At 35.1% G+C, this 15,853-nt stretch overlaps 1 protein-coding gene across 1 annotated transcript in view; it reads right to left on the reverse strand.

The window, feature by feature from the left end:
- The window catches only part of LOC134843791 (uncharacterized), a gene marked incomplete in the record, with an annotated part of 54,814 nt that overhangs the window by 11,299 nt on the left and 27,662 nt on the right, over positions 1-15,853 (reverse strand). Inside the window, 2 exon segments of the mRNA XM_063860070.1 lie at positions 411-1,431; positions 8,884-8,946. Of these exon segments, the coding sequence (XP_063716140.1) occupies positions 411-1,431; positions 8,884-8,946 (1,084 nt within the window).

A 15,853-nucleotide genomic window follows, 5' to 3' on the forward strand; every position in this document is an offset into this window, starting at 1 on the left:
CTGCATAATGGAATCTTGCCCAAATGATTCAGTGAATTTATTAAACTAGTTTTTAATCCGAAAAATATATATATTTTGATTTGAAAACGCTTACTAATTGCAAGCGTATCTAACTCAAACCATTGAAGTTGAATTAGGGGAGTACTTGCTTCAACTGTACGTTTTCTGCAATTGACGTGTTATTAAGAAAATTGTTTTACGAATATTCTTTGAAATCTATCAGTCTGATGTAATTTTAGACAAGAAATCAACAACAAAAAATTTCTGATTTTGTTTAATAGAAGATGATTACAATTTTTAATTTTTATTGCTTAAACTGTCTGGTTGAACCCCATCGGTTTAAAAAAAAAACAGAATATACAATTTGCAAAAAAAAACATTTTCAAAAAGAAAGAACCGATGTTGGTTACCTGTGGTTGGTCCAAACTGTTGAGTATTGCTTGTTTTTATTGGCAGGTTTCTTGAGTCACACCAAGGCAGAATGCGAAATCCTCCAAACTCTGTTCCATCAATTTGTTCAGTGAGCATAGGTGTTTGGTCTATTCTACCCGGTCGTCCATGAAACGTTATCAATAATGATTTCTCCTGATTGAAACGTAAAAGCAAATTTGCGTTCTCGTGAAGTTTTCTTTGTTGGTATTGTTGTTTAAGATTGGAGCGTAAAAGGTCATTCCAAGTTTCGCCAGTAAAATCTTCATCTGCTCTTGATTGCTCTGCAATAATATTCAAATGACCATGCCCTTCAGAAGTTGAGTTAATCCATTCTCTCGTGTAATGCATGGTATTAGTTGAATTGATTCCCATCGTATGTGAATCAAAAGTCACGTTCGAACCAGTTGCACCCGTAATCATGTTTGAGTTATTTGGAATCGCGTAAACGCTTGAACCATTCGGACCCAAGTTAACGTTATCTGGAATCGTGTTAGCGCTTGAATTGTTCGGACCATAGGTAGCGTCAAAATTGTTGTCGCCCAGCATTGTACCAGAAATTATGGGTAATTCATTTGCTCCATTTGAGACATGTTGCAAGTTTTGATGCGGCAGCTGAGCGGGCATCTCGTAATTGGAATCATGGGAAACATTTTGAGTGCTAGTGAGATGCACTGGGTGTGGAGGAAACGACATACCTATTCTTGGATGTAAGACACCGTTGGTAACCGAAACCTGTTGACCTCTTTGAACTTCCATGGCCATATCTTGAGCGCTATCGTTGTTTTGAAAGACCTGCGACTCCACATTGCCACTGCTGGACGTCATTGCCTCAATACTAGTTTCATCATAATAAATTGAGGCACCATTGAATAAGTTATGAATTTCTTCTCGAGTTTTCAGAAATCGGTACTGTTTGACATGTTCCTTATTGTTTTCTACTCTCTCCAAGATAGAATAGCTTTTGCTACAGCATTTGTTCACAGCTGCCTTGAAGTTTTTCTAAAAAAATTAGCTGGACTTGACAAATTATTTGGGTTCAAATTTAGGGAGTTAGTCTAGGCAAGCCCCGTAAAAAATCAGAAGGTAGTCAAAAAGTATTTTAAAATCTCGCACTGACAAACTTGGGATTTAAATCGATTTAAGCAGTTTTTGTGGAGATATACTTTGCAAAAATTACTCAACGGAAGCAATTTAGATATTCAACTTGATATCGATTAGTGGATTTAGACGGATTTTTAAGGTAAAAAAATTGACTGTTGTGTTCAAAAATTGATTTGAATAAATTTGAATGGATTCTCGCAGGGTAGTGAACTCTATCAAAACCTCACCAACAAAAATGATTTATTTAACAATAGTTTTGCCTTTAGTTACTTTTTTTTGAAACTTGAATAAAACTTCTGCTATTTTTTTTTGAAACGAAAAAAAAACTTCTATTAATTTTTTTTCAGTATTTTTCAGCAATTTTGCACAGTATCACAGTATTTTTGCAGTCAAAGTAGTTTTTTTGGTTTTTCCACTACAAGGTTTTTTTTTTCATTTTAGCCTTGCATTTGTTGTTGTCTTATCATCCTTTTATCGATAACTTTTCTTTTAAATTTGAAGTAGACTGCGTTGATGATAGCGTTTAATTAGCTCCTCGACAAGTTGTTTGACTGAACACATTAGTTTTGCAGCTTTTGTGGAAAACAATTCACCTAAAACGCATCATTTACAAATATCTTTGTTAGTCTGTATGAGTATAAATGGCAATAATTACTACTCTGACAAAACTATTAAGCAAATGTTTAGAACAAAACGTTTTCCAAGACAGACTGTCGTAAATTAGCCATAAAAATACAATCTCATCAAAGTGGAACAGAGAAAAATCCACATAATTTTAGGCCGCTAATATCTTCTTTACCAGTTTTCAGCAGAAATTTTTCAAAACTACTCATCAATATAAAAATGATTTCTTAGATGCTTAATAAGATTTTGACTAAAACCAATTCAGTTTAAACCTAAATCGTCATTAACAAATGCTTTGGTGAACTTCGTTGAAGATATCCGAAATGATTCGGAATTGAATCCCAATAAGACACATGCGTTTTTATTGACATCAAAAAAAATGTTTGATAATGTTTCTACAAAAAGCTGAAAACTGGGGACTACGAGGTCCCATGCTGGCATTGTTGAAATCACATGTGACAAACAGATCACAAGTAGTCAAAATAGGCTCTGAAATATCAAAATTGAAAACTAGTCAAGGTGTAGTTCCACGGGATTCAGCCCTCGGGCCACTACTGCTCATTTTAAAGACAAATGATTTACCAACGATTGCAAGCTCAGTGAAGACATACTTATACGCTGATGATACAACAAGAAAGCAAATACAACAACTCTGAACCTTGACAAAACAATAAACAAAAAATTTTATAAAAATAATCATAGGCGCAGACAGTATAAAAAAAGAAACAGATGATACTAAAAAGGCCTGTATACTAATGGGCTATCACAACGACGCAAAACTAGATTTCAATTTTTCATATTGTTTTCTCGTCACAAAAATTTTTCATATTGTGATTTTTTTAATGGCTTGCTCATTTGATTACCTGACGTACTAACAACAGCACAACTAATTGAAACCTTTTTCTAGTCACATTCAACCCATTCTAAAAGTGTACGACGCAGCTAATAAAACATCACTACAACACTTAAAAAGAAACAAAACAAATTCTTAGAATCCTTTTAAGATAACGGACATAGCAGTCTGTAACAGAATTTTAAGAAACCGACAAGATGTTCCCAGTTAAAGAATTGCAAAAACAGGAGCTGTTTGAAACAATTATTTAAGTTTTAAATGAAGAATTGAATATTGAAACTCACAAGAACTCAAGTTCCGAGACTTTGATTTGGATTTTTAAAGAGTTTAAAAAAATCAAACCAACAAAAAAATCCTCTGGTAAAAGTCCTAAAAAAATAGGTCTACGATTTAAAAATGTACTCATTTTTTTCTATTTTTTTTAAGATTAGCTGATACAGTCAGCAATCTTAAAATTAGTAAGAAAAAAAAACTTTTTTTTTCGCATATCTTTTGAGATTTCTACATCACAAATAACAAAGAAATGATTGATCTTTTCTTCTAAAACTGAGGTTTTAGAGTTAGAACAACTTCTATTACCTTACAGAAGAAATTTCATAGTACTTTTTAGAAACTGTACTGCTTAATTAAAGCATCACTTGACTAGGCCTATTAAAACTTTCGATGTCCTTGCATATCTGACTTAATCAAATGGACAATAAACTTTTGAAACATCTCCGATATGAAAACCAGTTATTAATTTGATTATGATTAGTTTTTATCGGTATAGAACTATCCTAGTTTTACCCGGAACTATGCACGAAAAAATGAAAATGAATTCTGAACGCCAAACTGTTAGGCAAATTTTACAGAATATTTTTGCAACAACTACATTTACACGTAAAATTGAATGATGCAAAAACTTTAAGGAAACATTTTTTTGACTTTAATTATAGAGACTTGATGAAACTTTCAAAAAACCTAAACTGAGACAGACATTATATAAATTGTAAATATCAACTACATTTACAATATTAGGCTTAAAAACGAATAAAATGACTAGAAATACAAAAAATAATTATAGAAAAAATCATAAACATATTCTTTTTTTTAAAAAACGTTTGCTATATTTTCTTGAGTTTAGTGGAGTAAAGTTAATATTAAGCATGATTAAGTTTTTGTAAGCGACCCAAGTCAAGCATCAGCAAATTAAGTCGGTAACTGTCCAAATTGCACAGAATGTTCCGATCATGGTTTTTGAAAATACAAAAAAGAAGTTTTCAAATAAGTATCATTTTTTGCGATATACCTTCTGAACGAGCAAGTAAAACTTGGACATATTCGACAGCAATAGTAAAATATAGTAAAATAGGTAAATTGTACTACAGTTTCTGAAGCAAAGTGACTAGAAAAACGAAAAAAATCATTGAAGAGTCATCATTGCTTTTTTTGCCAAATTCTTTTGAAATTGTGATATTTTTCATTTCAAATTTCAATCGACTAAAATTATGTTTTTGCGCCTTAAATCAAGCACGAAACTAGACCAAAATCAAAACAGTACTATGGTTTTTCTCGACACCGTGAAAATTTTTAGGACATTTTCAATTTCCTTTAAATCACGACTGAAAGACTTTTAATATGATATATCACTCGATCAATTCCAATGATTACTTCTGGTTACTGATTTTGCGTGAAAGACAAGATAAAATAAAAACTAAAACACACCCTAATACAAACTTCCTCCGATTTTTTCAAACTGTTCGATACAAATAAAATAGGTTTCTGAACTGCGCTTTTGTGGCTCTTTAGTTAAAACTGTTCGACAAAAAGGTGTTAGTCCTTGCTTTTTCTCTAAAACTGGTTAATCTTTTTGGCTTCGATCAAATACAAATTGAATCATGTCAACACTTGAAGTTTGGGTTAAAAGAATGCAAAAACTTTTGTCTTGGTTTTTGATTTAATTCATCGAGCTTAGAGCATTTTAAGAAAAACTTCAGAAATGAATCAACGAGACAAATAACCAGCGCGGATCAAGGAATTTCTCCAGGAGGCGGGGGGGGGGGGGGGGGGGGCGAATTTTCAATTTTATAAGTTTTGTCGACTTTTTTTAGGTTGACAATATAGATTTTCTGAGCTCTCCCAAATCCTTATAAAGAAGCTAATTTGACCATATTTTCTGCGCTGCAGGCAAAGTTTTGAAAAAAGTGAAAAAAGGCCAAAAAATTGCGTTTTAAGGCGCTTTTTAAAAAATGTCGAGCAAAAAATCGCGTTTTTTGGCGCGCGCTCCCCCCTCAAAATTAGTATAGATTGATGCCGAGGGCGCCTTAAGAAACATTTTAAGGTCAGTTAGCCATAAAAGGATATCTCAAAATAGCACAAAGGGGGGCCCTTTGGGTCGGTGGGGGGTCAAATCCGTAAGAGGGAGGGGGCGCCCCCCCCCCCCCATAAATCTGCTACTGCAGATATCATCAGATCAGTTAGCAATACTAGCAGTAGCTTGCTATATCTTTTCCTGAACATTAAACATTTCAAGACCAGTTTTATTCGACACTGATGTGTAGGTGCCCGGGTTGACCAAAAAATGCTTGTCATACAATTCTCATAAATAAGAAATTTATTTTCATGCAATTCCATACAATTCCATACGTACAGAAAATTGTATAAAAACTCTATAATAAACATTTTCCCATAAATGGAAATTGTATAAATTGTATGATAGATGTTTTCTCCATAAGCCAAAAAGTTGTTTTTTGTTGCTAATTTTATTTTCTGACAAATATTCGGTTATTTTTTCAACAAACACGAGTGACAAAGACCTTGGTTACTCAAAGCACCAAAAGTTGGACGGTCTTGCCTTATATTGCATAGAAAACGACCTGAATTGTCTTCGAGCTGTCTTTCATAAATGATATAACAAAAGTAACAAACTTTTAATTTTTGGCTAAGTTTTTCAATGATGATTTTAAAAATTTTTTGAATTTTCAAATTATCAGACATTGATCAAGGTATACATAAACACGTCATGCAAAAGAAATAAGAATATTCAGCGGCGTTTTTGAAAAAAAAATTAATTGAAAAAAAAAGCCAAAATTATCGTATCCAGGACGACGTTATGCACACAAAAATTTAAAACTTGCATGCAAAAAATTTTGTTTGCGTACAAACTTCAATTTGCGATTGAAAACAAAATAAAAAAATTTGGGGCAAATTTTCAAAATTACGGTCAAAAATATTCAAAATTTTTGTGTCGTTATTGGAAATTGTAAGGTAAGCTTTTTTTTCAAAAAAAATTTCAAATCAGTTTTTTGTCTCCAGTCTGTTCAACTGTTCTCAAAAAGCCGCAGAAATGTTTTAATTTTTTTCTTTTGTTTTTCGAAAATGAATGAAAATTTTATGACACCCGCATCCAGTTTCAAGCGTTAATAATCGATTATATTACGATTTTAGTACCAGTCTCACTAAAATTGAGAAACAATCGATTTTAATCAATTAATAATCGATTATAATCTCTCTTTTTAAAATCAAACTAAAATTAAATATTATCCATTAAAATTGATTATAATTGATTATTTATTCGTCTATTTTTCGATACAAATCGATTATAATTGATTATAATCCATTATTTTTAATCAAATTTCTATTTCGTTAGTTTTGCACAAAAATCCATTATAATCGATTATAATGAATTATAATTCCTTTTGTTTGACCATTTTTGTCTTCGAAATTTTATCTAAATTGCTTATATTTGATGCTTTTTGTGGGCGTTGGTTCCTATGAAAAACGAGAAAAATATTTTAAAAGTTTTCCAATTAATTCAATTTTATAAGTTTTTTTTCATTTCTTCCCCATTAGAGTTGCTTTGTGATGCATATTTTAAGCGTTTTTAAACACCAAAACATCAGCAAATTGATTTAGTTTCATGATTGATTTGGAAAATTTATTTTTCATCTACCGCGAGAACCTTTCCACTCATAGGAAAGGATCTCTATGATACTTTTGTTTCGTGGTAAAATTTTGTGTTCAGATGAAGCAAAGTATTCAACAGATCTCTCTTTTAGAGTTTTTCTTATTGGCACAAAAAGAATAACCCATAAGATATCATTCGAATATAGGAAAATTTCGGCAATATAAGAGATTACAATTTTAACGGTTTTTAGTTGTAACTATAATTAATTATAATCGATTATAAGAGATTTTAATCTGTTGGAAAATATCACGATTATAATCAATTATAAATCCCTTAAAGACCTAGTTTTGGTAATTATAATCGATTATAATTGTCAAAAAATCATCATTATAATCCGTTATAATCGATTACTTGCGCCTAAATTTGGATGCGGGCAAGCATTTTCTCCATACACTTGATGTATGGAATTAAATGATAAACATTTTTGGTGTATGGAGGTCAACCCGGGTGGTTTTATTGATAGTGAACACGAGACACTGACATTTGACAATCAACTGTCATACGATTGTATGAGGGACTAGAGTTTTTCTAGATATGAGAAATATCTTGGTATCACTACTTTAATGTATGGATTTCTATGACTATAGTATTTTGCATTAAGCAAAAACACCCTGATTTTTTTTTATTTTAAATATTATAACACTTTGTTTCATCGCCAAAAAAGTCATCCGGGATAATATATACTTATCAAAAAGAACAACAATTAAACACTGATTTAAAAACTGCAGAAGCTCGGAAACACTTGAATGATAAAAGTTGCTAATGTTTAAGTTGCGCTGAGTAACTCTGCTGCAGTTTTTTGACGATCCCCGCACTAATGTTTCATGGATAAAATTCAATTATATTGGATTTCCATTGTCAGTCTCTACAAATCAACAAAAATAATCGATAATCGATTGAAAATGGATTATAATGATAAAATTTTCTCATCAATAAAAACCCAATATAATCGATTATAATCGATTATTTTCAAAAAATTTTATCAAAAGAAAAATAATCCATTTTAATCGATTATAATGGATTATAATCTAATCATTCAAATCTTTTTTTTTGTGTTGTTTTCATTTTGTTGGGTTGTTTTCAATTAAATCGCGTCCTCCCCCCCCCCCCCTAAATCCGCCCCTGTGTTGTTTTCATTTTTTCATAATTTTGTTAAACTTAAGTTAGTTATTTCTTCTCTCAATTAATTTCATTTATTCCTATTTTGAATTGAGTTTTTGAAAAATTTCAAAAAGTTGCCTATAGATCCCACACCAACTCCTCCTTCCCGACGCTTACCCGTACTACAGTTACCCGTTACGTTGGGGCGGGGGGGGGGGGGGGGGGTGGAGGGGGTACGCGAGGAACTGGTCAAAAATGCTGTTTTTGAGCACTTTTTGGAGAATTACTACATATTGGAAAGCTATTACATATTGGCCGCCCCTGGACGAACGTGTTCGTTCGAGTTTTGTTGCAGAAAGTTGCAAAAATTAGAGTCATTATTTACAAAACTTAATCCATCATAATTTAATAAAAATCCATTATATTGAAAGCAAAAATGGATTATAATTGATTATAATGGATTATAATGGATTTAAGTTTTTCAAAAATTATCGATTATAATGGAAAAAATCGATTAGGTGAACTAAATATGCTATGATAATCGATTATATAGACAACATTTCAGTCAATGAAAATCCATTATAATCGATTATTACCCATGAAACTTTGGTGCGGGTAGTCATATACAAGTTGTATGCATATAATTGCATCACTAGCAGTTTCGGCGAATTGAGTCAACCCGGTTTTCTGACGTTGCGCGGTAAAAACGAGCATCACCAATAAGAACGCAGAAGTCCGTTGAGTATGCTGTTTATGTCATGCCAAAACTTCTGCTATATAAGACTGTGTGTGCTTTAATGTTTTTAATTTACCCATTTGAACGTACCTTCGAGGATCCTTTTTTTGGCGTGCAGCTGCTTGTTTGGCGTGCAGCTGTTTGTTCATAATACTAAAACACAATTTCAATAACCAACACGAAAAGAAATTGCTCGCGGTTAACTTTTCTGCTATTGAAACAAAAATAACCCTACCAGAAGGGACGTCTTCGGTGTAGATATTAACAAGTCTCAACCTACTAAAAACTGAAACAATGCATTAGAATTTCTTAGATTTGAGAAAGCCTGGAGCACGATTCGTTGGAAAGTCTGGAGCATGATTTCATATAAGCAAACTTTTTCAATAGGCTATAAAATTGCCTCAAAGTATCCATTGATCAATCTTCCTCTACACCCCCGCCCCACGCGGGGGAGGGTTAGAGATTGTTCAATTAATCCAGAAAATCATATAAGAAAAAATTTTTAAAACCTTTCCAATTACATTTTTTGTCGTCCAACTTAAAAATATACGCAGAGAAAAATTAAATTGAGACGACCGCATTTGCTCCCGCAAGATTTTCCAAACGGTGCCTTAGTGGCAAATTCCGAAGCAAACTGATGATAGAGTCGGGTTATTCGTCAGCTCAAAGATTATTTTGTTAAACTTTGAAAAAAAAACGGTCCTTGTTGCTATAATAATCTGTTTTTCAACTCAGAAAAAAAACTTTGTCTGCCTTCAAGTCTCTAAGTTGCTTCTGAAACTTTGTTAAATTTCACTTAGAAAGATAGTTAATGTTTTTTAGCGCACTTCGAAAATACTGAGCATGGGAAAGCTACAAAAGTTTTCATTTTTTTTTTTCATTTTTTTGAAAACTGTTTCACTGTTAAATTATAAACCAAAAAGATTTAATCGGACCGGATCTTAATTTGAAAAACCGTTCTCAGAAAATAGCTTATTTGAGTGTTGATAGTTCACAAAAAAAATATTTGTTTTACGACTTATCATAGGTACATAATTAAAACAATAGCCTTTTAATTTAAGGTAGTATTCGCAAGACTGCAACTCACCACCTTTGTCAAAAATTTGGCTGAAAGAAAGGAAAGAAAGAAAGAATTTATTTCTCATTGATTCTTTCTTTCTTTCCTTTCTTTCAGCCAAATTTTTAACAAAAGTGGTGAGTTGCAGTTTTGCAAATACTACCTTGAATTAAAAGGCTTTTGTTTTAATTATGTACCTACGATAAGTCGTAAAACAAATATCTTTTTTCTGAACTATCAACACTCAAATAAGCTATTTTCTGAGAACGGTTTCTCAAATTAAGATCCGGTCCGATTAAATCTTTTTGGTTTTTATTTTAACAGTGAAACAGTTTTTAAAAAAAAAAACACAGAAGAAAAAAATGAAAATGGTTGATCAACAGACACCTTCACACAAGTTACATACATTTTTCAAACACAAACTGTAAGTGGTATAAGTAAAAATGAACCAAAATATCATAGAAAAGAGTATAAAACTTAATACGTAAGCTTGATAATTATTTATTTTTTGACGCTCTTTAAATTCCCCTCGACATTGATTTTAGCATCTTGAATTTCCTTTCCCATTTTTTTTCTAGATCTTTCACGAGTCTCTTATCTTTTTCGTTCTTCAACTTCATCTTCTGTAAGTTCTCCTCCAGTTCAATTGTATTGTTTTTTTTCAGTTGGCTTTTTACTTTCCCGTTGATGGGATCGGAACATTGAGGTAAGGCTGTTATTTCTTCGAACGGTATTCTCATCCTGATATCTCATTTTCTAAAATAAATTCGTTTTGTGCAACTTTTTATCCGCCAATGTTTTTTTTCTCCAAGAAATGAAAAGTAATTTCCGGACAGAAGGGGTGTTGTTGGCAAAAGAAAGTTGTCCGCTTTCGACATATATGGCTGTGTAATGATTCCTTGTGGATTCTATTTGTTATAGCCTGGTTTGATTGAATACTTGAGGCTTGCTACACACTTTGGGTTTTTGCTATTGAAAAAGGTTTGTTTCTCGTTGTTTTTAGACATCTTGCTTAGCATCTATGCGGCGAACTTTGGTATTCTATGGTCTATAACGAGAAATTTTCCACTGGCCCGTGTTTTTAGCACGCTTTGTTGGCACGCATCTTGCTATCAAAAATTTTTTGTTTTTTCAAACTTAAATTTTTCTGGTACTTGTTAAAACTGATTGTACTCTCATTCTTGTAGTGATGTTCTAATTATTCCCCAGTTCAAGATGGATTCAAATTCAGTGTTTTTACTCATTTCTAAACATTATAAAATTAGTTTTTTTTTCTGTTTTCTGAACCATTGTAAATAATGGTCTTGTATTAAAACACAAACTCACCATGTTGAACGAAAGAAAATTCAAAGTCAAGGTATATTTTAAGCCATACAAGTAAAAACCTCATAAAATCTTCACTCATATTCGGGTAAGAACGTACTTTTGTAGCAAAGAAATGAAAAACTGAGAAATAATCCTAGTTAGGTTTTCACCTGGCGTCATCTTCAGGCTTAGTAAAAAATCTTGTTTATCGGTAAAATAAAGATAAGAAAACATTGACGGGAAGTATGTTTTACTTAAACCAATACAAGCATAATGATATTAACAAAAAAACTGAGTATCTCTAAACCTTTGTGCTCAATTTTAAACTATGATGTAACAATTTGAAGGTTAACTAAGATAATTATTTAGACAAAGACAATGTGAAGTTTTATTAGTCTTACCGTCTCTATTTTTATTATATAATTATATAATTTATGTGAAGGGAGACAAAATTGAAAGTATTGATACCCGTACCCAGGGGATTTTCTGTGCAAGATCTGAAATTTTTTTACTTCTGAAATCAAGTCTGAGAAATCTTTTGTGAAATTATAATTTATGCATTTCGACCAAAAATTTGAGTTTTTGTTTTTTGACATTCCTGCTATACGCAATTATATTTAGATTAACTAGCGGTACAAACTGTATTTTTTGATCTAAGTTTCTTGTTCAACTGTGTTCAAAAGTTTTCAAAAACTGTTAGAAGACCTATCAAGTTTTTGCTATTCATGCGCTTATTATGCGTTTCTAATATTTATCTCATGCTTGGGGAAACATATTTTGGCAGTCTCCAACTTGAGACTTTACTGAGTACCTGTTAGTAGCCAGCAGAAGCTATCAAATACAAAAAATCAAAAACAGCAAAAATTGTGTCAGAATCATTGGTTTTTCAGATCTGAAAAAATCAAGGTTAACTAAATTTTAGTATGCTCGCTCTAATCTCCAAAAACTGATCCAAATCCGTAAATTAGTATGAGATATTTTTCGGTAAATAACTCACGCAAATAGATAAATTTCGGCTTTCTCTATCGATCAAAAACATCATATAACTTTTTATCATCTGTTCGTTTTTAGTACAAATCGGCGCAAGCTAGCCACAAGAACCGGTCGGTAATGTCCTTGAGACAAATTACTTTTTTTGGTGGTCAGTCCTAATCAAGGCTGAACCGAACTAGAACCAAAAAACAGTTAAAATAGGATATTACCCCCGTTTTTAGTATATTAATACATGGACAGGTGGGTGACTCGAACCTACGTCAACTGTTATTTCACACATATAATCGGCGTTAGCTTAGGCCACTCGGCCAACTGTGCTTATTTTATATGCATCTATACTTTTGTTTTATATGCATCTATACTCTACATTTGCATTGCAACATCCTCCCCCCTGAAGAAGGAAGAACCGGAGCGAGCTTAACGGTCGGCCAAGTGACTTCACGGGTTGCGGTCTTAACAAGGGCGGATCGAGCGCAACCGTCCTGTCCGTAGTTTAGCTCGACAATTCGGGCAAGAAGGTAGTACCCACGCGGACTATCGGGCTCAATCACCCACACGAGATCGCCTGTTTTAAGAGTGAAGTCAGAATGAGTGTGCTACTTGACACGCTTATTCAGCGAGGGAACATATTCTCGAAGCCAACGAGACCAAATCGCGTTAGCATATGACTGCGCTTGCACGTACCTTTTCTTGTGATCGAAGTGCTCCCCGGGTAAAAGCGAAGGAAAGCTTGTGGCATGTTGTCCAAGCAAAAAATGGTTTGGGGTTAACGCTTCTAACTCACGTGAATCAGTACTAACGGGAGTGATTGGCCTCGACTTCAAAGCCTGCTCAACTAAGCAGAGTGTTGTTCCTAACACCTCTTCAGTGACTCGCCTACTGCCTAAGATATCGTACAGCACGCGCTTCACGCTTCGGACGAGGTGTTCCCAGGAGCCGCCATGATGGGGTGCGCCTGGCGGGTTAAATTTCCAAGTAACACTTTTGTGTGCAAAAATGGTCGGAGCCATGCCATTCCAGCTCTTGATGCAGGCAAGTAATTCCTTTTCCGCACCAACGAAGTTCGTGCCGTTATCCGACCAGATTGTGCTTGGCGTACCACGGCGCGCAATGAACCGTTCAATGCCCATGACACAAGAACTGGTGTCCAGAGATGGTACAATCTCAAGGTGTACAGCTCTGGTGGTGAGGCAAGTAAAAAGAAATCCCCATCTTTTTTCAGTGCTTCTGCGAACTGGAACATAAAGCGGTCCAAAGTAATCCACACCCGTATGATTGAAGGGTGGTTGCTTATATCCGAGACGTTCGACAGGTAAATCGGACATAATAGGCTGGATGGTACTTGCTTTGCGTTTACGGCATGTTACACATTGATTTTCGATAGACCGAAGTAGTCGACGCAACCCAAGTATTGCATATTTCATATTTAAAACGGAGCGCATGTTATCTAAACCTTGATGAAAATGCTTGTGGTGGACGCTGCGGGCCAACAATTGAACTAGGGTATGTCGGGAGTCAAGTATTATTGGGTGCTTAGTATCAAACTCGGTATTCACTAAGCGCAAAATCCGTCCGGTGGAACGAATGATTCCAGCGGGACCAATTAATGGCGAGTATGCGCCAATTTTACTACTATTCTTAATAGGTTTGCCAGCGATGAGTGTTTTTAACTCAACGGGGAAGGATTCCATCTGAGCAAGATGAATCAGTTTGCTTTCTGCAATATCAAGTTCAGTGGGGTCTGTGATTCGTAAGTCCTTACCACGAAAATGCTTATGTGAAGGCAACATCCTCAACATAAAAGCGACTACTCGTTTCTATCTTGTAAAGGAACTGAACCTTTCCCATTTGAACCCGTGTTCGTGATGTTTGGTGGATGTGACATCGGTGACGAAGGAAGATGATTTCTCCAAGCAATTATCAACATCACAAGAAGGACCCTTCAAACTAATTTTATTGATTACACGTTCGTCGGGTATAAACGGCCAATCAGTAGTCCTGAGAATGCTCGGACCAATAACCCAGCTGCTATCTTTGAGGGCTTCCGAAGAAATCCCCAGCGTACCGGTATCAGCTGGATTATCGCCGCTCAGAACATGGTGCCACTCATCAATAATGGTCGATTCGAGGATTTGGCCGACACGATTAGCGACGAATACAGGTAATTTTTCAGTGGAGTTTAGCCACTGCAAAACTGTTGTACTATCTGTCCACATGTAGACATGATTAATAGAGACGGTAAGGGCGGTCAGTATATCATCTTTTAGTCGTGTGGCGAGCAGAGCTGCTTGAAGCTCTAGCTTCGGTATAGATAGCGCTTTCATGGGCGCAACGCGAGCTTTACCAAAGATGAAGGATATTTGAGTTTTGTGCAAGCTCGAGAGTCGCGCACGCAAAAATCCAACCGCACAGAAAACGTCCTGTGAGCTATCACCGAACATGTGGAGCTCAATTTGATCAACAGGCTCTGTGAAGTAACAACGGGGAATAGTCAATTGCCCTAAGAGAGAGAGACCCGAGTGCTACTCGAGAAACTTATCTCTTATGTCTTGTGGCAATTCGTCGTCCCAACTTTGACCACCGATTTTCCAAATATCTTTAAGTAAAAGACGGGCCCTAACTGTGTATGGAGCTACTAACCCAACAGGATCAAACACAGAAGAGACGAAACTCAAGACGGTTCGTTGAGTTATTGCTTTATCGAGAGGACGATCCACGCCTCTGCTAACAACCAATGTGTCTTTTACATGGTCCCACTTAAGACCTAAGACGTGTGATGATTGTTCGGCACCGTTACATATTTCCTTGATGGGTGATGATGAGATTTCGGATTCCTCGGGGTTCATTGCTGAAGTGATTTCATCAGCATTACTGACAAATTTAGTCAAATTAAATCCTCCCAATTTTAGTAATGAAAGCAAATCGCGACTAATTTTAATTGCATGGGTAACGTTCTCGAATGAATCCAAGTAATCGTCCATGTAAAATTTTTCATTTACGACTGAGGTGGCCTCAGGGTATGTGGACATATTATCAGTTGCTGTTTTTCGCAACGCGAAATTGGCGCACGTAGGCGAATCCCGTGCGCCGAATATATGGCGAGTGTACTGATGAACTACCACATCGGAAGTGGTATTCTCCCGCCACAAAAAACGAAATTTGATCGCGGGCAAGGACTCCTACCTGGAGGAACATACCCTCTATATCCGCGGAGACGGCGTACTTGTGTTGACGGAATCGCAAAAGTACAAAAATTAAATTTTGGAGTAGGTCCGGACCCACCAATAAGGACTTATTTAAGGATGTGCCGTGAAACTTAGAAGCCCCATTAAGGACTCGGTGCACCTTACCCGGCTTGTTCGGGTTTACGACGGGATGGTGCGGAAGATACCACTCGCGATCGGAACGCTTACGTGGATCATGCGGTTCGACGGCAACGACACAGCCTTTCCTAATGTCCTCTCTAATTGTTTCTGCGTATCTTTCGCGCAGCTCAGGGTCTTTACTTAACCTTCTCTCCAATGTTTTAAACTGGGCGAGTGACGAGTAATAGTTGTTTAGTAGACTGACATTACTATCAATCCAAAGCATAGGCACAATGTATCTTTCGCCATTGTGAACGGTTTCAGAATTTAGGATGGATAAAGCACGTTTATCCGCGGCGACTTGTTTGAAACGGGCATCGACTTGTTTGAAAGCACCATA

Source organism: Symsagittifera roscoffensis, chromosome 4 (assembly GCF_963678635.1).
Source record: "Symsagittifera roscoffensis chromosome 4, txSymRosc1.1, whole genome shotgun sequence".
Taxonomy (NCBI): Eukaryota; Metazoa; Xenacoelomorpha; order Acoela; family Convolutidae; genus Symsagittifera; species Symsagittifera roscoffensis.